Source organism: Peromyscus eremicus, chromosome 6 (genome assembly GCF_949786415.1).
Source record: "Peromyscus eremicus chromosome 6, PerEre_H2_v1, whole genome shotgun sequence".
Classification (NCBI taxonomy): domain Eukaryota; kingdom Metazoa; phylum Chordata; class Mammalia; order Rodentia; family Cricetidae; genus Peromyscus; species Peromyscus eremicus.
In genome coordinates, this window is record NC_081421.1 from 113,633,643 (window position 1) to 113,655,643 (window position 22,001).

Below are 22,001 nucleotides of genomic sequence, written 5' to 3' on the forward strand. Positions count from 1 at the left end.
GTTTAGCTCGGGTCGCTGAGAACGCATGCCTTTTGGCCTTCCTCCCGACCCGTAGCCGCGCAAACTGCGCGCGAGCGACTCGCGCATAAAAGCCCGGCTCGGGGCATCTCGCCGCCAGTGTCGCTTCCTGCTTTGGGAGAAGCTGTTGGCAGAGCCTCGAAGATGGCGTCGACCAGCCGGTGAGTGCGGCGGCCTGGGGACGAGTGCAGCCGGGGGTCGCGGGGCCGAGGCTCCTCAGACGGCCGCCACAGGCGTCCCCCGCTCGCCTGAGTCGCCGCGGCCCGGGTTCGTCCCCGCGGCTCTGCGCAGTCCCGGCCTCCGTGTCTCTCCGGACCCCTCCACCGCCTTTGTGTCATGTTAATGTTTTCTGTGTATTTCGCCGACTGCGGCCCACCCCATCGGAGGGTCTAGGACACCGCCTCCTTTCCAGAGAGCTGGGGAAGCGACGTTCTAGGTCCCCGTGGACCTGACAGCTAGAAAGTTGGGAAACGTCAGCATTGGTAGCCCGGTGGAAACGGGTCGCCAGCCCGGTGCCCCCCCCCCCCCCGAAGTGGAAAGGAAAGCACATACGGAGACTTGAATCATTCTCTCCTAAAGGCTACCCCTCCCCCCAAAAAAAACCGAACTGTCATTGCGTACTCCGAAGGAGATGTTGTCTGCAAAAAATTAATTACATATGCTGGAAGTCATTTTTAATGTATTTTTTAAAACGTAGTGTTCTTAATATCTACAGGAAATGCGTGCTGTGTCCTCAGAGACAGCCTTTAATCTTGTGACCTGCAAAGTGCTTTGCAGACCCTAATTATATTTCTTGTAACCACTGTGAGGTAGATAATAGTATTCTGGCATATGTGTAAACTGAGTCATGCCAGTGTGTTGACCTTTCGAGTGCCTAGGATACTTATTTCTGATCATCATTCCATTTGTCTCTAGTTAACGCAGAGTGTATTGACGTATCAAATTAAGTTCTACACCCCTGGTACGTTTTTTCTGAGGTGGTTACTGTGTGTGGAATTGACAAACGTCACCATGGGAAGCCATTATTCACAGAAGTGCAGGCCCTTTCTGGGAACCTCAAAGACTGTGTATCTTAAAAGGGGAAAGGTAAACATGGGGAGCCCCTTCAACTATTTGTGTGGAAGTAAAGCCATTGGCACCCTTGCTTACCGATTCTAATTTATTTTAAAATTAGATTTAATCATTCAATCTGGATGGGTTTTGTCAGGTAAGGTTTCCTTGTAGGGACATGGAAACAGCTTCTCCAAATTATCAAAAATGAAATTTTCCCATGACTGTCAACTTGGAAACTGAATGTGGTCATATGTAGGTACAGCTTGTCATCTTGTGGAATAGGAACCTCTGTATTCTTGAAACACAAATTGTAGTTAAATAGTACACATAGTAAACTCATTGGTTACAATTTTTAAACCGTTTTTTTTTTTTTTTTGCCATTTAAAAAAGTTCCTTGAAATTTATTTTTTTTCTGGACAGCTAGTTTTCATTTTGTATTCCTGGCCTAGAATTCTCCTATCTCCATCTGGAAAGTGGTGGGATTGCTGATATGCCCAGCCCATCATCCAGCTTTTAAATTTGTGTCATTCCTGTTACTACCTTCAAATTTTTCCATCAGTGGGAATAAAGAGAGGTCAGTGTTAGATTTCTGTCTTAGTGTTTGTCCTGGGGGATGGTATATAGTCACTTAGCCTTGAAACTGGTTAGTATTCAGATTGAAGCCCGATACTTATTCTGACTTCAGGTAAATCATTTTCTGACCATGCTCTGTGAGATGAAGAGAGTGCCTATCTTGCAGGATGTTGTGCAAATTGATTATTAAAAATATATATGGGAAATATATATGGGGCTGAAGAGATGGCTCCATGGTTAAGAGCACTGGTTGTTTTTCCAGAGAACTTGAGTTCAATTTCCAGCACCCATATGGGAACTCACAAACTCTTCACTCCAGTTCCAGGGGATCTATTGCCCTCTTATCTCTGCCCGTACCAGGCCATGCACATGATTCACACATACATGCAGACAGAATACCCACACTTAAAATAAATAATTCCATTATCATCTAAATACACTGCAAGCTTTTTCTGTTTCCCTTTTTTAAGTGCTAGGGACTGAGCCCAGGATCTTGTTTATGGTAGGCGAGCATTCTCCCACTAAGCTACATTCCCAGTCCCTTTACCTACTTTTATTGGTTGTTGGGTTTTTGTTTTGTTTTTGTTTTTTTTTTTGCTTTTTGAGACTATTGTCTAAGTTGCCCTGGAACTCACTATATATAGTTATTATCTACTGAGCTCCAATCCCAGCCCCCTTGACCTACTTTTATTGTTTTGTTTGTTTTTCTTTTTGAGACAGTCTCACTAGAGTCCAAGCTGCACAGGAACTCACTATGTATCATTATTAGGATGGCCTTGAGTTGGTGGCAAACCTAGCTCTGCTTCCTGCATACTGGGATTACAGGCCTTCTCCATCACAGCTGGCTTGTTAGTAGTACTCAACTATGCTACTCCTTAGCGTGCTGTTAGGTTAACTTCATGCTTCGTTTACCGATAACTACCCTTATTTTGCTAACATTTTCCTTTATATCAGCATCTTTTCAGTTTTTATGTACTACTTTTATTTTTCATAATTTATTTTTTTCTAAAAATTTCCAGAATAACTACAAGTATAAAGCAATTTCTGCCCTTTCCCTTTTTCCCAATTAGAAAAGTCCAAGATATATTTTAATTAAGTAAGTAAATTTGGTGGTTATTGTGTGATTTTTTTTTTTTTTTTAATCAATTTTCCATGTGACTTGGAAGTTGGTAGTTAGGGAGCCGGAGAGACGGCTCAGTATCAAGAGCACTTGCTGCTCTTGCAGAGGATCTGGCACCAAAATGGGAACTGCACTTTGAGGGGATTTGATGCCTTTGCTGACCTCTGGGTCCTAGACGTGCATGCAGTGCATATACATATACACATATATGTATATATAAATATATACCTTTCAAAATAAATGGATAAAAAACAATGTTAGTGCTTAAAACATTCTGAATTATACCAGCCAGCATGAGAAACTTGATCCTAAACCACAAATGTCTATTTACATATTGAAGGAACAGTTAATTTTGTGTTTTAAGTATATGCTTGTGATGACTAACATAACCATTTGCTATATCCATGTCAAGTGAATTTTAGAAGAGGGCTCACACCTTCCAGAGATAATATTTAAGTTTTTACTAGGAATCTTTGTGACTTTAAAAGCTTGTTTTATCAAGTCATTTAAGGTTAATCAATTTTCCCAAACTTTTAGTGTTCAAGATAAAATAAATAAGAAAATTATTAATATCACGAGCCCCTGGGCTTTGTGGCACACCCCTGTGATCTTACTTCAGGAGGCTGAGGCAAAAGGATTGCTCCTAGTTTGATGCCAGCCTGGGCTGTATAGTGAGTTTAAGGACAACAGGACTATAGAGCAACACCTGTCTTTTAAAAGAATAAAAGGAAAATAATATGTTACAAATATCATAACTCTTAAGTAAATATGTTAGCTTTGCAATCATATTATTTTTTGCTTTAAATTAGTTTCTTAGATTAGCATGCAATATAATGGATCTCATTATGGCATGTCTTACATTATAGTGTCATTACATCTTATTATTAGTCAATCCTAACATCCACCTTCATACTGGTTCACTTCTCCCAAATAATGCCTCCTTCTGGCCCTCTCTCTTCCTCCTTCCCCGCTTATAGTTCCCTTTTTTTCTTTCAGGTCCTACATACATATGTAACATGTATGGATATGTGTATACACACATGTAAACTTGAATACAAATTCCACACATGAGAGAATCATGCTGCCCTTGTTTTTCTGATTCTGGTTTATTCACTTAGTCTAATGCTTTCAAGTTACATTCATTTCCTGGGACTTCATTCTTTAAGGCTATGTATTGGTACCACAGTTCTTGACCCTGCAGCTGACTCCACTTCGTAACATTATTACGGATGAACATGGGTATTCAAGTGTCTGTGTGATTACTTACAGCCTTCAGGTATCTGCCTAGGAGTTGTGTAGTCTATTATATAGTTGTATTTTTAAAAATTATATTAGTGTATTTATTTATTTATTTATTGGGGGGAAGGGCCTGTGCCAAGGTGTGAGTTAGGGCAACCTGTGGGGTTCTGCTTTCTCCCCTAACAACATCAGAGGACCACCTATGGAAGTTGGTTTTCTCCCTCCCCGACATGGGTCCCAGTGGCTGAACTCAAGTCTTCAGGCCTGGCAACAAGCACTTCTACCCACTGAGCCATCTCGCCAGCCCTATGATTTGTCTTTGGAGAAAAACCCATGGCAGCTTTAACAGTTTATCTTTCCATCAGCAGTGTGTGATAATTCTTCTTTTCCACATTTGCCATACTATTTGTTGTCATTTGTTTTCTAGATAATTCCCATTCTGGCTGGGATGAGATAAAAAACAGTTTTCATTTCATTTCCCCAGTGGCTAAAGATACTGACTACATTTACAAATATTAACCATTTGTGTTTCCTTTTTTAGAGAACTGTCATTCATTAGTCCACTTGTTGATTGGGTGGTGTGCATTTCAAGTTTTGGAGTACCCCATATTGATTCTTGATACTAATACTGCTTCCTATGTCACTGGCAGAGGTTTTCCTCCCATTCTGCACACCGTGTTGACTCTGCTGATTGTTTTCTTTGCAGTGTGGATGCTGTTTACATTTTTGTATGTAGTCACTCTTCTCAGTTCTTGGCATTATATCCTGTGCTACTAGGCTCCTTTTAAGAAAGCACTTGCTATACCTACATCTTGACGTGTTTTTACCTGTTTCTCCTAACGCTTTCAAAGTGTCCGATTACTTTTGTTTTTGTATCAGTGTGTGCCTGGTAACCTTGGAGGCCAGAAGAAGGTATCAGACTCCTTGGAGCTAGAGTTATGGGTGGTTGTGAGCCACCGTATGGGTGCTGGGAAATGAACTCAGGTCTTCTGAAAGCAGTAAGCACTCAGCCTCGGAGCTATCTCTCCAGCCCCAAAGTTCAGATCTTACATGAAGGTCTTTGGTCCATTTTGAATTGATGTTTGCACAGGGTAAGAGATAGGAATCTAGTTTCCTTCTTTGTATGGTTATCCAGATTTTTAATTTTGTGTTTAACTTGTGAAGATACTTGTGTCTTTTGTCTGGGCTGATCTTGAAGTCTTAGATTCAAGGAATCCTACTTCAGCCTCAAGTGCTGGGACTATAGCATGTGTTAGCATGCCCAGCAAAACTAGTTTGTAAAAGCTACAATCCTCAATTCTGGACTAACTGAAATGTCAGACGTTAAGGTCAGCACAGCTACATCTGACTGTCTTTCATTCAAATGTGTGTTGGCTTTAGTGTGCTATGCAAATCTGTCATTAAGGTGGCTAACAAGTAGAAAAAAAAATCGTTATTTTCTAACAAGAGAAATAAATAGCAAAGAGCACAAGCTAGATAATTATATGCAAATGCTGCTGGTTATTACAATTATAAGTTGTCATTATATTAATCAAGGTTTTCAGAAATCTTAGCCGCTTGCCTATTACTAGAAAACAATAAAACTCAGACTTGTTTCATATTAGTTGGAAAATAAATATAAAAATGTGGTTTTTTTTTTTTTTTCATGTAGTTTGGATGCTCTCCCAAGAGTCACATGTCCAAATCATCCAGATGCAATTTTAGTGGAGGACTACAGAGCTGGCGATATGATCTGTCCTGAATGCGGCCTAGTTGTAGGTAAGCAGCTATTAAGGTTTTAATTTAAATCATAATCCATAGTACTTTGCTTTTGTACAGTTTCCAAAATTTTAATGAATACGTTTTGACGGCTCTCACCTCACACAAGCAAGTCACAGTTAGGATAAAGTAAAAAGAGAAATAGAAATGCGTAAGAGCCTCCAGACATACCGTGTACCATTGCATGTATGTAACCACTGCATGTTTTATAAGGTCGGTGCAACCTAAAAGGAAAAGGCTCACTGAGCAGTGGTGGTGCACACCTTTAATCCCAGCACTGAGGAGGCAGAGGCAGGTAGATCTCTTCGTTCAAGGCCAGCCTGGTCTTAGACTGAATTCCAGGGCAGCCAGCACTACATGGAGAAACCTGCCTCAAAAAACAAAACAAAAAAAGAAATGAAAAGCCAACAGTATTTGCATTTTTAGTTTTAAATAGTTAATGGAAGGTGTGTGTGTGAGGAGATGGAGTGGTACTCAATAACTAATAAATACCTAACTTTTGTGCCACTTGTATGCTTTCTAAAATAAATATGGTAGAATTCAGAGTAATAATATTGAGGCTTATCCAATGCCTTGTAGTGAAATAAAAAGATCTGTTAATATGGCATCAGGATATAGAATATCTAGTTTAAATTGTTATTGTTCGAATATGCCATATCTTAAAATTTTACTTTTAGGGCTGAGAATATAGCTAGTGGGAACATGCTTGCCTAGCACTGGGAGAGCCCCTTGGTTCAATCCCCACTACTGCAAAAAGAAAAACAAATACAGTTTCAGTTTTATGCCTGTTTGCTCCCTAATCTAGATACCCAGAAGAGACTTAAACTCACACAAAAAGCTAGGATGTTGTCAGCAGCAGCAGCAGTAGCAGAGAACAGAAGTACTAGTGAGCGGTTTGTTACTTTGTTTTGTCTTGAAGTACTGCCAGTGTAGCACAGGGCCGCTCATGTTAGGCAGGCACTCTATCGCTGACCTGGATTCCCAGCCTTTGAGCAATTTGAGTCACTTCAGAATAAATTTGCTATTAGCCTTGAGAACTGTGACAAATGTTGGTAACATGTACTGTGGAAATGTTTTATTTAATGTCATTCACCCAAGAAGGCTGCTTACTTCAGACCTATACCGGGAAGGTTTTGTTTGTTATTACCACTGAATATTTGAGACTCCCCCCCCCCCCATTGATTAGCTTATGGCAGGAGTTTTAGAGCATATAGAATTACTAATAGAAATTGAGATCTATTGTTTCTGATGTCAGCACATTGTTAACACATGTTCTTAACATGGCTTTCATGCTAAAAGTGGCTTTTACACTTTCAAGTGATTGAGAACAATTGAAATAATACTATTTTTGGACGCAAGAAAGTAGTACATGTTTAAATTTTGTAGCACATAAAGTATATTGGAACATGCCCATAATCACTTGTTTCATATCATCTTAACCGGTTAGTAATTGCAGCAGAAACCACGGGCGTGCTCTTATCACTTGGCTCTGTCACTCAGTTGTACTGTAAACTTTAGTTGTAGAGTTGGAACTCAACAGTACTGTAAGTGGCATGCAAGTTGCCATATTGCAACATTTTATAGTGTTTGTTTTATTACTATCTTGTACTCATGTCAAAGCAAACCTGTCACCCGTAAGGTAGAGTGGAGTAATTAGTTTGTTGATTAGGTAGCAGTGCCATTGTTTGTTATGTAGAGATGCCGCAACTGTGGAATGACTCTTGAGAATACACTCAGGAAGACAGTGGTGAGAAAAAATTAACATGGGCTGTTTAATCACACCAGAATTTCTTAATAAAAACAGAATAAACTAGGCATGGAGTTCCCATAGAGTAGTCATGTTTTCTACATGATACTTGATTTAAAAAGGGACTATCAGGAATGCAAGTATCTTTTGAAGGAAGCCAAAAGCTATGTCTAGACCAGAGTGCACTGGGATTGGTCAGTAAAGTCTTAAGACCCACTCAGATTGGGAGACTACAGAAATCCATTCCACTTTGGCATGTGAACCAGTCACGTAACTGTTCAGTATAATAGTGGTCTGTTTGACTTAACCTTCGTTTGAATTATAGAATACATTGAAGTGCTATGATTTGGCATTCGTTGTCTTATCACTGATTTGTGTGTGTTGTGGTGTGCACGTGTGTACATGTGTTTGTCAGCTGGCAGAGGTCAGAGGATGTCCTCTATCATTTTCCACCTTAGTCACTTAAGACAGAGTCTCTCAGTGAACCCAGAGCTTGTAGCTCTTCATTGAGGCTTGCTGACAAGCAGGCCCCAGAGATTCCTTTGTCTCCACCCACACCCCCTGCGCCTGGTTTACAAATGTGTGGCCATGCTGAAGTTTTTAAATGGGTGCTCACAATCTGAACTTGGGTCCTCATGGTTATGCAGAAGCCCTTTTACCCACTGAGCCATCTCCCTGTACCTCTGCCTGGCCTGTCACTCAGAGCTTTGCCTACCTCAGTCTCCTTATTAGGATTAGAGGAGTGTGTCACCATACCTGACCCTTTGGTGCTTCTTGAGATGAGTTGTGACTAAGCAGGCCAATGAGGCAGAGCTTCCTTCCTTCTGTGAAACTGCTGAGTCAAACAATTTTGTAGTAAGTCCCTGCCCCCAACTAGATTCTAATGTCATAGTGTCACTATAGAAGTTCAACAGTAGATAGAGTACAATATTTAGGGCATCAGTTTGTTCATAAATTTAACCTTGTACATTGCTTGTATGTTGATTTATAATCAGCAAAATATTAAGTCTGTAGCCACAGTTGTAGCTATTAGAAGATAAAATTGGGGCTAGGGAGTATAGCTGAATGGTAGAATGAATGCCTATCCTGTTAGCTAAACATTATTTATTTTTTATTTTTTATTTTTTTTGGAGCTGAGGACCGAACCCAGGGCCTTGCGCTTGCTAAGCAAGTGCTCTACCACCCCCCCAGTAAACATTATTTAAACATCAACACTGCTGAGAAAAGAGAATTAATGTCATACCTTATGAATTAGGATTTCACACTAATATTGCTTAAAATTAGTAGTTCCATATCCAGTTAACATCATGTCATGTTCACTGCTTACATTCATCTTTTTAAAAGTAACTTAAAGAAAATAGATTTGAAACAGAAATGAGTCATTTTGACCTTTTCTTCCAAAATTCAGTCATTGACAAATTTACATTCATCTTTTTAAAAGTAACGTAAAGAAAATAGATTTGAAACAGAAATGAGTCATTTTGACCTTTTCTTCCAAAATTCAGTCATTGACAAGTCAAAAGGTAGGTGCTAGAGTGATGACTGCTTTGAACTAGTAAGAATGATTTTTGACAGTTATTCTCCTTTGTTTCTCAAAAAATAGAGATGAAATTTATGTCTTTAGAGCATGATGAAATGCTCTTTAGATGCCACTCTTTGTTCTGGTTTACATACCACAGTGCAGTGACATGTGCTGGGTGGGACTTTCTTTTTCTGAGTAAAAGCCTGTTAAGTCTTGACCCAGAGATGGAGACAGTGCTTGCAGTGATAGTTTATGCCTATGTCAGTGCTACCAACAGAGTTTGCATGGAGAATTCCCATCTGGTTGAAATGTACAAAGTCAATTGGCACGTTTCTGTTTCTAGGATACTTGAGGGTGTGTGCGTGTGTGCTTGCTAACTGATAGGCTTCTTGCTGTCAAAGGTTGATTACACACAGGCTTCCTCTTTGTCAGAGATTGTAGTATCTAAACATTAGGGCTACCTTATGTCACTTTCCCCTTGAAGTGATTCTGAATTGCACTTTTCTTCCAGGGAAACTTTTAGAATACTGCCTCATTTGGATTTTAAGTGGGAATCCTTTATATATTCAGACTTTCTTCTGAATAGTCAGTCCTGTGTCTTGTCATTACTCATGTGCATGACTTTTTGAATTATTTATACTTTTATGTTCTGCTCTTTGAATTGCCTTGGAAGTTTGATTCTTATAAATGCTGTTTTGAACAATTATGTCTAAAAGGGAATGGTTCTTAGTATAAACCAGATTTCTTGAGTGAGTCATTTAGATCATTCCACATATTTGGAAAAGTGTACTCCATTGCCCATTGCTGGGTTATCTGTTTATATATACTATATACTAGGCTACCTTATAATTATTATTTTTAAAGTCCATTTTGTCTTTTTAAAAGCAGTATAAAGCTATCCGTAAAAGGTACTTTGATGCCAAAAGGAAAATGTTATGAAATGAAGCATTTCAGCTTGCTGGTTCTTTATCTTCAAATATGCAGGTAGAATTACATCGTGTGGGCACACCTGCATGCCTTCCCACCTGTACTGTTTTCTTGATATATTCATTTTTGTCCCTTGAAAACATAACAGGTAGGTAGGCCTAGTGGCACAGGACTATAATTAATTGCAGCTACTAGGGAGGCTGAGACAGGGTTAAACACCTGCCTGGGCTAGAATGAGTCCCAGGCTGGCCTGCACAATTTCCTGAGACCTTGCCTCAAAATAAAAGCAGAAATAGGGCTGACAGTGTAGTTTAGAGAACACTTGACTCGCATGCTCAAGGCTTGAAAAAAATACATGCTTTGTGTATATACAACTACATAGAAGTTAATGACATTTATCTTTTTAACCTTTCAAATTTGGTAACTCTGGCTTGAAGGCCACAGTAATTTATGTTTGTGCATGGTTTTGTTTTTCTTTGCTGACTAGGAAAGTTGGCCTTACTGACTTTCTGGAAGCACATGGGAACCTCATAGCATCACTTTCACTTAACATTGTCCTTTCTTGGAGCCACAGTCAGGCTGACATGTTAAAATGCCTTCTAACCGGGGTCTTTGCTCCTGCTTCCTTGCTTTTCCTCAGTGCATATGGAGATGGCAGGCGAGGACACTGCCTCTCATGCTGGTCTTCCTTCACCCAGACATGATTGTCTGGGCAATATTCTGGTTACTTTCAGGTTCTCTGGAAGTTCAAAGAAAACTGAATTTATCAGAAGCCTTCATTAACAAATCATTCTGTTATATAGTTACCTACTTTCTTGAAGTACATCACTAGGTTTAGGTTATAATTGCTATTTTGTATATGTGCATTTTAATTAATGTAGTCTATAAAGATTTGATACGATCTTCATTGAAATTATCATTCCACTCCATTTTCCTTTGTTACTAAGTAGCTGCTGCAGAGCCCTGGGGTCTTTTAAAGTCTAAGGGTTTGAAAAAGTTTACATGCATTATACATGTGCATTAACTCATTTATCCTTTACAGTCTTTAAAATGTAAAGTTACTGGGGAAATCTAAAGCTGAGGAAATAAGGCATAGAAATGAACTAACTGGGGCCATCAAGATGGCTCACCAGTTATGAGTGCTTCCCACCAAGCCTGACATCTAAGTCATCTACCTGAACCCACATGGCAGAAGGAGAGAATTGTCCTCTGACTTCCACACATGTATGATATATGTACCCCCAACACACAAAATAAGTAAATGTAATTAAAAATTAAGAGTTTTATTTTAAATTATTTGTATATGTCTGTCTGTGTGTGGATGTGTGCACAGGAGTAGAGTTCTCATGGAGAGAGAGTGTGGATCCTCTGGAGCTGGTTTCAGGTGGTTGTGAGCCACCTGATGTGGGTGCTGAGAAACAGATTTGGGCCCTCTGGTGAAAAGGCATGTGCTCTTAACTACTGAACTACCTCCTCAGCCCTCCATCTAAATTTTTTTTAAGTTAAATAATTTTTCCAAAACTAAGCAGCGGCTTAGTCTCACACTTGTAATCATTGTATTCGTTGACTGTCCATACTGAAACTCATTGTAATTGCTGGCAAAGATGAACACAGTGTGTTTTTAACTGCCCTGTTGCACAATTCATTGAAAGAGTTTAGTGGAATAGGTTTGGAACATGATACATTTTTCACTTCTGGCTGTGTGATCTTTGGTCAATTAACATCATTTGGGAAGTAATAGTGAAAGTGATACCTGGGTTTATATAACTCTGGGGATTAAATGATAACAGTTACAATGGGCACACTGACCAGCATGTGTTTAAGTATTCAGTGCTATCTCTGATATCTGCTTCAAAGATATTCCAGACACTGAACTTGTCCCACTAAAGCAGTGGCCACTCATACCTATTCATGTCAGGTGTTTTGATATCACATACCTAGCTACAGCCTCTTTGACTGAAAAGTTTAAAATTTTACTCTGAATCATTCATTCTCATTCTCTCTCTCTCTCTCTCTCTCTCTCTCTCTCTCTCTCTCTCTCTCTCTCTCTCCTCTCCTCTCCTCTCCTCTCCTCTCCTCTCCTCTCCTCTCCTCTCCTCTCCTCTCTCTCATTTGAGACAAGGTCTCTCTGTGTATTGAGACAAGGTCTCTCTGTGTAGCCCTGGCTGGTCTGGAATTCATGGGGATCCGGATGTCTGCCTGCCTCCATCATCTGAGTGCTGAGACAAAAGGCTTGCTCCACTACACCTGGCTTCATTGTTTTTCTTTGTATCACATAAGAACAGTTTTACTGTTTTGCTTTGATTTTTGAGGCAAGGTCTTGCTATGTATATGTTGCCAGTGTAGCCTTGATTTCTCTATTATGCCTCAGCCTCCCAAATCCTAGGATTATAGACACAGACTTCCACACCAACTTTTTCTTTTTGTTATTTTGAACCAGTTTTTTCTTCTAAGAGTTGGGATATGAATAATGATAGCATACTGTTTACATAGTTCATTACTAGACTAACATAGCTGGTAAATGCTTCAGAGCAGACATGTAAGACAGGATGTCTAAGCTGGAGCCCAGATGGCCATGGTGAGATGCTAACTATTAGCCAGCATGGGGAGGTCAGTCTTGTTCCTGGCTAAGTGAGTAACTGTGCTTACCTTCTTAGGGGACCGGGTTATCGATGTGGGATCTGAATGGAGAACTTTCAGCAATGATAAAGCAACAAAAGACCCATCTCGAGTTGGAGATTCTCAGAATCCTCTTCTGAGTGATGGAGATTTGTCTACCATGATTGGCAAGGTAATAATTCCACTTAGCAGGAATACCAAGGGGAGATGACATAAAGATCTAAAAAGTTAGGATTTTTTGCAAAAGTGTCAGTCATTAACCCAAAGAATACTCTTGACTTTGGGAATAAGATTTACCATTGTTACCACTGTGGAAGTCTACCAATTTGGATGTTCTTTTTCCATCATAGTGGGAAGAACATGGAATCAATACACAAATCTAATAATCTTAATTCCCAGGATCCATAGTGTGATTCACAAACCGTAACTCTAGTTCTAGGGGATCCTTCTGGCCTCTACTGGCAATAGTCATGCATTGGTGCACAGGCATACATGCAGGCAAACTACCCATATATGGACAATTACAAAACAAAATTATATTCTCTATAGTTGTTGTATAAGCCTTTTTCTGGGGAGATGTACCATGAACATCAGTTTCCCCCAGATTTGGAACCAGGCCACACTCCCACCATATGTATGAACTCACAGAACTGCAACCTTGAGCTTTGTGCATCACCTGCAGACAGCAGGCCAGGATGGAGAGTCTCCCTAGGCTACATTGCTGGTTAATGTGGATGACTGTCCCTGAAAGACTAATCAAGGAAGTGTATGCTACTTTAGAACTTTAACTACTGCACAGTCTGTTTTTGTTCGCTTCTTTGAGGCAGAATATCACTGTATAGCCCTGGTTGGCCTGTAACTGCTAGCCTTGAACTAATAGATCCACTTGCTGCTGCCTCCCAAGTGCTAGGATTAGAGGCATGTGCCAACATGCTCAGTGTAATGACTTTTATTTTAAAAGGTCATTATAAAAAAAACTATTGAAGCCGGGCGGTGGTGGCGCATGCCTTTAATCCCAGCACTCGGGAGGCAGAGGCAGGCGGATCTTTGTGAGTTTGAGGCCAGCCTGGTCTCCAAAGTGAGTTCCAGGAAAGGCGCAAAGCTACCCAGAGAAACCCTGTCTCGAAAAACCAAAAAAAAAAAAATTATTGAAAAATTATTGGGGCTAGAGAGATGGCTCAGAAGTTAAGAGCAATTGATACTCTTGTGGAGGACCTGGATTTGGTTCCCAGCACCCACATGGTGGCTCACAACTATCATAACTTCAATTTCAGGGCATCTGATGCCCTCTTTTGAAGCAGATCTGTATACTGTCATATACACCTACAGATATTAATTTTTATACTACTGCTTTCAACCTGTATCTGCTGTCTTCAGCAAATTGTCATAACACACATACAAACAGATACACATTGTATCATGGGCATGGAAGAGTTTTTTTGAGACAGGGTTTTTCTATCTAATAGTCCTGGCTGTCCTGGAACTCACTCTGTAGACCAGGCTGACCTCAGCTCACAGAGATCCGCCTGCCTCTGCCTCCTGGGTGCTGGGATTAAAGGTAGCGTGCCACCACTGCCTGGCAGAAGAGTCATAATTTAAGATCACAGCTCTGCATTAGTTTATGCTGTACAAGTTGACTACATGGGAAATCCATGGCAAGTAAGGTTGGTTGTTACATTGTTCTCTTAAAGGCAGGTTAAACAAAACAGGCTGAGTAGACAGGAAGATATCAGTCTTGTCTATTTTTGTTGTTGTTTTGTATTTCAAGACAGGGTTTCTCTGTGTATCCCTGGCTGTCCTGGAACTCACTCTGTAGATCAGGTCGGTCTTGAACTCAGAGATGTGCCTTGTCTCTGCCTTGTCTCTACCTCTTAAGTTCTGGGATTAAAGGCATACACCAGCATGATCTGCACACCTAGCTTCTTTTGAGAAACTAAATGCAAGAATTAACATACACATAATTTTATTCCTATAGTCACTGGAATAGAGGAATTATATATATGAGGCTTCAGATCTCATCAATGCTTTTGCTTTAACGAACTCTTGGTATTTATAGTAGTAGCATTTTTTTAATAGCTTTGTTGGGGTTTTTGGCTCATAGACATAGTGCCTACAAATATCTTGTGGTTTCCTTCACAGTGCTTCAGTTATACTTTTAGTGTCTTTTGCAATGCCATGTTACAGCATGGTGACTTTAGTGTGCACTTCTGTCATGAGTTTGACCTTTACCATCAGTTAACAAGTATTAGTGTTAAGCATCAAAGCCACCTAGCTGTGATCTTTACTTAGTGCAGCTGAAGCCTTTTACCACTAACCAGAATGCTTGCTTTAGGCCTGGGAGAATGGTTTTTATACACAGAGAAGTGCCCATTTCTAATATTATGAGGCTTTATCAAGATTGCATTTTGAGTTTTGTTCACTTAGGTTTATATGGTACCTTTAGAGATCATGTGATTTTTCTTAGACCTGTGACCATAACATTTTATATTAACTATTGGATTCTCTAATTGGTGTCTTTCATGTATTGACTAGTCTTTACGTGATTTTGTATCTATATTTAATATGCTTTTGCATTCTGTTTTCTGACATTTATATTTTGTATTGTCTATAAATTCAATTGGACTTTCATTTCTATTTTCTGTGTTCTGGAACAATTGTTTAGATTTATTTAGGTGTCTGGGAAACAAACTTCTTTAAAGCATCTTCACCTGGAAATGTCTGTTTGAGACACAGACTCCACTGGACATATGTAGTCAGATTGTGTAAATCACATTTCATAGAAATTGTTCAAATTTTCCAGAAATGTTCACCAAGGTTAACTCTTTGTCTTATAGGGTACAGGAGCTGCAAGTTTTGATGAGTTTGGCAATTCTAAGTATCAGAACCGGAGAACAATGAGTAGTTCTGATAGAGCAATGATGAATGCCTTCAAGGAAATTACGACCATGGCAGACAGAATCAACCTCCCTCGAAATATAGTTGTAAGTTCTTGTCCATCTGCTTTAAGCCATTCTGACATTTACTTTGCATAATTTAATGAACACATCAAAATTTGATATTGTAAGTAATTAAATGGCCTAGATTTAATTAAACTTAGTTTCTCTACTTTGAAGGATCGAACAAATAATTTATTCAAGCAAGTATATGAGCAGAAGAGCCTGAAGGGAAGAGCTAATGATGCAATAGCTTCTGCTTGTCTGTATATTGCCTGTAGACAAGAAGGAGTTCCAAGGACATTTAAAGGTAAGGCTTCAATTGCACCAAGTAGAGTACTGTCAGGCAGCTTTGACACATAATACATAGTGCTTGTCTTCAGCATAGCATGCAGTAATCCGTGTACACAGCTGTGGTGGTTTGAAGGAAAATGGCCCCCAAAGGAAGTGGAACTATTAGGAGATACGGGTTTGTTAGAGTGGATGTGGCCTTGGAGGAAGTGTGTCATTGTGGAGGCAGGCTCATATTATGTTCAAGATACACCCAGTGTGTCAGTCTACTTCCTGTTGCCTTCTGATCAAGATGTAGTCAGCACCATGACTGCCTACATGCCACCTCTTGCATCATGATAATGGATTAAACTTCTGCTACCCCAGTTAAATGTTTCCCTTTATAAGAGTTGTAGTCATGGTGTGTCTTCACAGCAATATAAACCCTAAAACAGAAGTTGGTACCAGGGACTGGGGTATTGCTGTAATAGGCCTCACCATGCTTTTGTTTAAAGGAATGTAGACCATGGGACTTTGAATGCTTTAAGTTGTACTTAATGGGCCATCCTAGTAGGAGCATGGAAGACAGTGGTGCTGAGTTAATTTGAACTATGGGGGGCTGGCTCAAGAGGTTTCAGAGGAGAAGAATGTTAGTATGTGGCCTAGAGATCGCTGTTGTGATATTTTGGTGAAGAATGTGGCTACTCTTTGCCTTTGTCTGAAGAATCTGCCTGAGGCTAAAGTGAAAAGATTTGGATTAATTCTGTTAGCAGACAACCTAGTATAGACTCTGTTGTATGGTTACCAGTGTTAACTCTAATGAGGATATATTATGAAAATGAGCAAACTGAGCAAGGAAAAATATTTGAAGAGAAAAGGAGCACCAGAAAGTGGAATGGAGCTAAGTCCTGTGTTCAAGAAGATAAAGGATATGGAATAATGGGAGTGGTGACCTCAGGGCAAGATCCCACCCTGCTAGTTTCCAACTTGTAAAACGGAACTAAAGAAAAGCTTAGAGCCAGGTGTGGTGGTGCACACCTTTAATCCCAGCACTCAGAAGGCAGAAGCTGGCAGACCTCTCGAGTTTGAGGCCAGCCTGGTCTACTGTGCTAGTTCCAGGACAGCTATGCTTAGGCAGTGAAGGAAACCATCAAAACTAGAAAGCTAGTGAAGATGTAAATGAAAGAGGGGGCCATGGTCAAGCCCCAGCAAGCAACAGAACTTGGCAGCTTCAGCCACATGGTTCTGGATTTAGAGTTAAGGATAGAGAAAAGGGGCTATTGAATTTGCCTCTGTGACTAGGGAAAGCTGATGAGGCTGGGCATGTATCAGAGGTGTCCTTAAATGGAAGCCTAGAGGCCACAGCATGAAGCTGTGAAGTTGAAGACTGGATTGCCTTGGAGAACCAAGATACCCAAGATGTTGGAGATGCTAGAGTTGTGGGATACCTGCTGAGGAGAGATGCCAACAGGGAGTGGAACCAGTTCAAGAGAAATGTGTTGTAGTCAACAAAGCTGAAAGGAGTTGGAGATTTGAAGAGTGTTTTAACATCAGACATGGAGATGCAGAGTTTAGAATTTGCCCAGCTGGTTCATTACCTTCCTTTCCCAATGTTTTGGAATGGTAATGTATGTCTTGTGCCATCCATGTTGGAAGTATGTGATCTGCTTTTTGATTTAAATTTTACAGGGGATTACAGTTAAGAGATTGCATGACTGTCAGAAGACACTTTGAACTTTTAACATTGTTGAGACTGTGATAGACTATGAGGACTTCTGAAGGTGGACTGAAGGCATTTTTGCATTATGATATGACTACAAGCTCTTTTGGGGCCAGGGAGCGGAATGTGGTGTTTTGAAAGAAAATGGTCCCCCAAAGTAGCACTATTAGGAGTTATGGGTTTGTTGGAGTGGGTGTGGCCTTGTTGGAGGAAGTGTGTCACTGTGGAGGCAGGCTTTGAGGTTTCATATGCTCAAGCCACACCCAGTATCCATTTCCTGTTGCCTTCTGATCAAGATGTAGCCAGCACCATGACTCCTGCATGCCACCATGTTGTACCGTGATGATAATGGACTAAACTTCTGAACTGTAAGCCACCATCACAATTAAATGTTACAGAGTTGCCCTGGGTGTGGTGTCTCTTCACAGCAATAGGAACCCTAAGACAATGGCATTTGACAGTGGGTCTTTATTGTGTTCTTTGACAAAAAGTTCTTTGCAAGCTGCTTTAGCAGGTGGCATCATTTTAAGTCCACTGTCCACCTGACTCCATTTTGTGGGCCTGAAGCCCTGACATCTTGCAGAGGCTTTACATCGGAGTTACATCTGTAGCTAGTGATGAAAACTACTTAGGTCTGATATATGAGGGGTCAAGTCTTGGAAGGAAGATCTCAGTGTAATTTCATTTTTCGTTTTTTTTTTTTTTTTTTTTTTTGAGGTCTAATGTTTGCAGTTTTGTGCAAGTCAAAGACTTTGAGATCACTGCTGGGTTTCTCAAGCTTGTGTTTATGCAGGAGCACAGGACAGCCTACTCCCAGTGTTGCTATATGTTCACTGACTTTCACTGCCCAGGTCCAGGCTGGACACTACATTCACCATGTATCCAATGAGTATCTTTCAAGTTTTCCTATGTCAAAGTGAAGAGTGAAGACATCTTTTTTACTGTAACTCAAGCAGTGGCTAACATTTTAGCTTATTTAGAGATAGCATGTAGACAGATGCATATGCACTTGGCATTCTTCAGCTTGACTACTTTCTTCTCCTTAGAACATTCCTTACAAAGATTAATATATAGCTATCCAGGAAGTTTTTGTTTACTTAGAGAAACTTATTTGTATAAATTGAACTAGATAAATTTTTATTTCAAAAGAATACAGCCTAAATTTAAAGTATGGCAAAAATATAAATGGAGAAATTTTAAATAAGTAAGTTCCATGGGAAATATTGCTGAGAGGATTAGGGTCTTTAAGCTGTGATTGAATTTTTTACAACTAGAATATTTTATTTTTGTAATAAAAAGTGATAAATTATAAAATGAACTCTGTGGCTTCTGAATTTTTCTCTTTTAGAAATATGTGCTGTATCTCGAATTTCTAAGAAAGAAATTGGCCGCTGTTTTAAACTGATTTTGAAAGCTTTGGAAACCAGTGTGGATCTGATCACAACTGGGGACTTTATGTCCAGGTTCTGCTCCAACCTTTGCCTCCCCAAGCAAGTGCAGATGGCAGCTACACACATAGCCCGAAAGGCTGTGGAGCTGGACTTGGTTCCTGGCAGGAGCCCGATCTCTGTGGCAGCGGCAGCTATTTACATGGCTTCCCAGGCATCAGCTGAGAAGCGGACACAGAAAGGTAGGATCTTTATTAGGAAGTGTGCCAGAGAGATGGCAAGGCTGGGAGTTGATGGTGAAGAAGGCTAACTATTCAGAATCCTTAAGAAGCATTAACACAGAAGGAAATAGGATGAGATATAGTCCCATTCACACCCATTCATATCTGCTGAGTGTGCACCTCAAAACAAAACAAAGACACCTGAAGAAAATACAGTATTTTGCTTTTAAGTGATTATTTAGAGGCATAGTCTTTCTTGAATACAAGTCTCCTTTTTCCTGTTTGACTTATTTATCTTTCAGGGGAGACTTATTTATTGGAGCACGGGCAGCTTACTAGTGGTTACATCACTGAAGAAAATGGCACCTCTTTACCAGCCACTATTAATTGTCAGTGGGCCCTCAGGGAGGGATCGTACCTCATGGCCCTTCACCATTTTTGATTTTTTTGAGGCAGGGTCTCAAACTTGCCGTGTAGCTGAGGATGATCTGTATGGCATCCTAGGGATAAACCCAGCTTTGCATATGATAGATAGATATGTTGTCTCAGCCTGGTAACAATACCTGTCACTCATAGTGCCATGCTCTGGGTTGTTTTGCATATATTATGTCTATTAGTATTACTAAGACACCTTCAAAAGGGCCTGCCAGTATCACTTATTTGTATTGACTTTGACTCCTATTATACCTTTTAGACTATATTTCCATTGTCAATTTTAAAAAGTGAAATTGAGGGGTTGCTTTTTGTTTTGGTTTCCACTTTGGTAGTAAGAGTTTGAGCAGATCAACTGAGTCTTGCTTTTTGTCCTTTAGAAATTGGAGATATTGCTGGTGTTGCTGATGTTACAATCAGACAGTCCTACAGACTGATCTACCCTCGGGCTCCTGATCTCTTCCCTTCAGACTTCAAGTTTGACACCCCAGTGGACAAACTGCCCCAGTTATAAGCTGAGGCAACCAAGTGTCACACTCTCATGTACATGGAACTTTATACATAGTCTCTACATTGTGTTGGTTGAGCCTTTAATGAGGAAAAAGATGGTACGCATTCCAGAGCTAAATATTATTACTTAGCATTCTGTATGTATATATTAGTGCAACATATTTAATGATTTAAATTTCTTACTGAATCTGCTTTCTTTTTTAGTGATTAGGAAACAGTATTTTGGAAGATATTGATATATGTAATTCTCAAATAAAACATTTTCAAAACTAAAACTTGTTATAATACTATGAAATTTGTAATTTATAATAATTGTAAATCTTGCACATTACAGGAAATAGACCTGAGCAAGCCTTGTTTCCCATCCTTTTTATATTGAGGTTCTTCAATTTTAATAAATAGCAAAAGCTTGAGTACCACTGTTAACGTCTACAACACATTTTGCAGTGTGAGTATCCAAACCACAGGCACACGTCAGAGGTTGTGTGTGAGAAGTGATGAGCTTGGCCTTGAAAAGCATCAGGTTGCGAGGCAGTGAAAGCTTGTTCTCAATGAGCTAGTGAGCAGAAAGGATCATGAAATAACCAACAAAATTAAATTTGGAATGTTAATCATTTTACAAAACCAGCTTGTCTAAGGTTCTTTTCTTAGTTATATTTATTTGGGATATGCCAAGGGTGGTGTATTTTGTATGAGAATTACTGGGCCCTAGGAGTATTTAGGAATTTAGTCCATACCATTCATAATATTCCAAGTATTTTGCATGGCAGTGTTGAAAGTCTCTTACCTAGGCACTAGATGAGAAAACTAAAAATTTTGCCATTTATTTAATTTGAACAGGTAACTTAGACATCACTAATGTACACTGCTGGTTCTCACTCTACAGGGAGGTGGATTCAGATCTTGATCCATAAAGGACTTTTAATTTTAACCCTGTTATTCTGCTGGTCATGGGAGGAGGATGGGCATGGGGACATGACCATTATTTCTTCCTTCAGTGAAACATAGGGTGCTTATATTGCGATGAAGCTCTAGGTAGGTCGAGCCCATCTCCTACCCCAGAGTAAGACCGAAGGAGTCTCTCTCCCATGTTTCCCTATCCCCAGTGTCTCCCATCACACGCAGAATGAGAGCAACAGTACCTTTATGTGTTCCCTGGGCTTTAGTGAGGATCACATAGGTCCCAGGCCAGAGATGACTACAATCTGCCATCATAAGTAGGTCGTAAAAGTGTGGCTTTGGCAATTACTATAGGTCAGTCCTAAGGAAAGGTGGAAAATAGAACCCCCTAAGTTGTCTAGACTTAGGTCATTTTGTTTCCTTAAGCTGATTTGCAAGTTGGTAATTAGCTTTCCACACCGGTAAAACAAATCCATTCTGTGCATGTTAGCACAGAATGCCTTAAAACACTCACCTTGGAAGCTCCTTGGTTAATAGTCTTTTTTTTTTTTTTTTGGTTTTTCGAGACAGGGTTTCTCTGTGTAGCTTTGCGCCTTTCCTGGAACTCACTTGGTAGCCCAGGCTGGCCTCGAACTCACAGAGATCCGCCTGGCTCTGCCTCCCAAGTGCTGGGATTAAAGGCGTGCGCCACCACCACCCAGCATAATAGTCTGTTATTACTGAATTCAAGTACTTGGTTGTCAGTTTCATAGACTCTTTCAGTACTGGTGTTCCAGGGAATCCTCCACTCAGACACAGTTTATAACCAATGGAAAGTATTCCACCAGGCTGAGACTACACTCAGATATTTAGGGACCCAAGTATTGCCCCAAGTGGGGTTTTGAAGGCAGAAACCATGCCCTGGCATCTCGTTCAGCAGCTGCAGGGGTGAGGAGGTGTGTTAAGAGTAAGCAAGCAATTTGACAGAAGCTAAGATGAGGGCTTAACTGGAAAGGGTTCTGTACAAGCAGGCAGTTAACAGAAATTAAGTTAGCAAGAGCATCTTGACATT

The 22,001-nt window shown here is 40.1% G+C and overlaps 1 protein-coding gene across 2 annotated transcripts; it reads left to right on the plus strand.

The window, feature by feature from the left end:
• Positions 1–50: 50 nt before the first annotated feature.
• Gtf2b (general transcription factor IIB) lies at positions 51–20,397 on the plus strand. Of its 2 annotated transcripts, none has more exons than XM_059266362.1 (7): positions 51–179; positions 5,655–5,761; positions 12,615–12,748; positions 15,411–15,557; positions 15,690–15,819; positions 18,848–19,129; positions 19,921–20,397. In XM_059266362.1, exons 1-7 carry the CDS (start codon positions 163–165, stop codon positions 20,052–20,054), a joined length of 951 nt encoding a protein of 316 aa, XP_059122345.1. In that variant the 5' UTR covers positions 51–162; the 3' UTR covers positions 20,055–20,397. The 2 variants fall into 2 exon arrangements, with proteins under 2 accessions (XP_059122345.1, XP_059122346.1); XM_059266363.1 differs by lacking the exon at positions 51–179 and adding an exon at positions 1,002–1,104.
• The last annotated feature ends 1,604 nt before the right edge of the window (positions 20,398–22,001 follow it).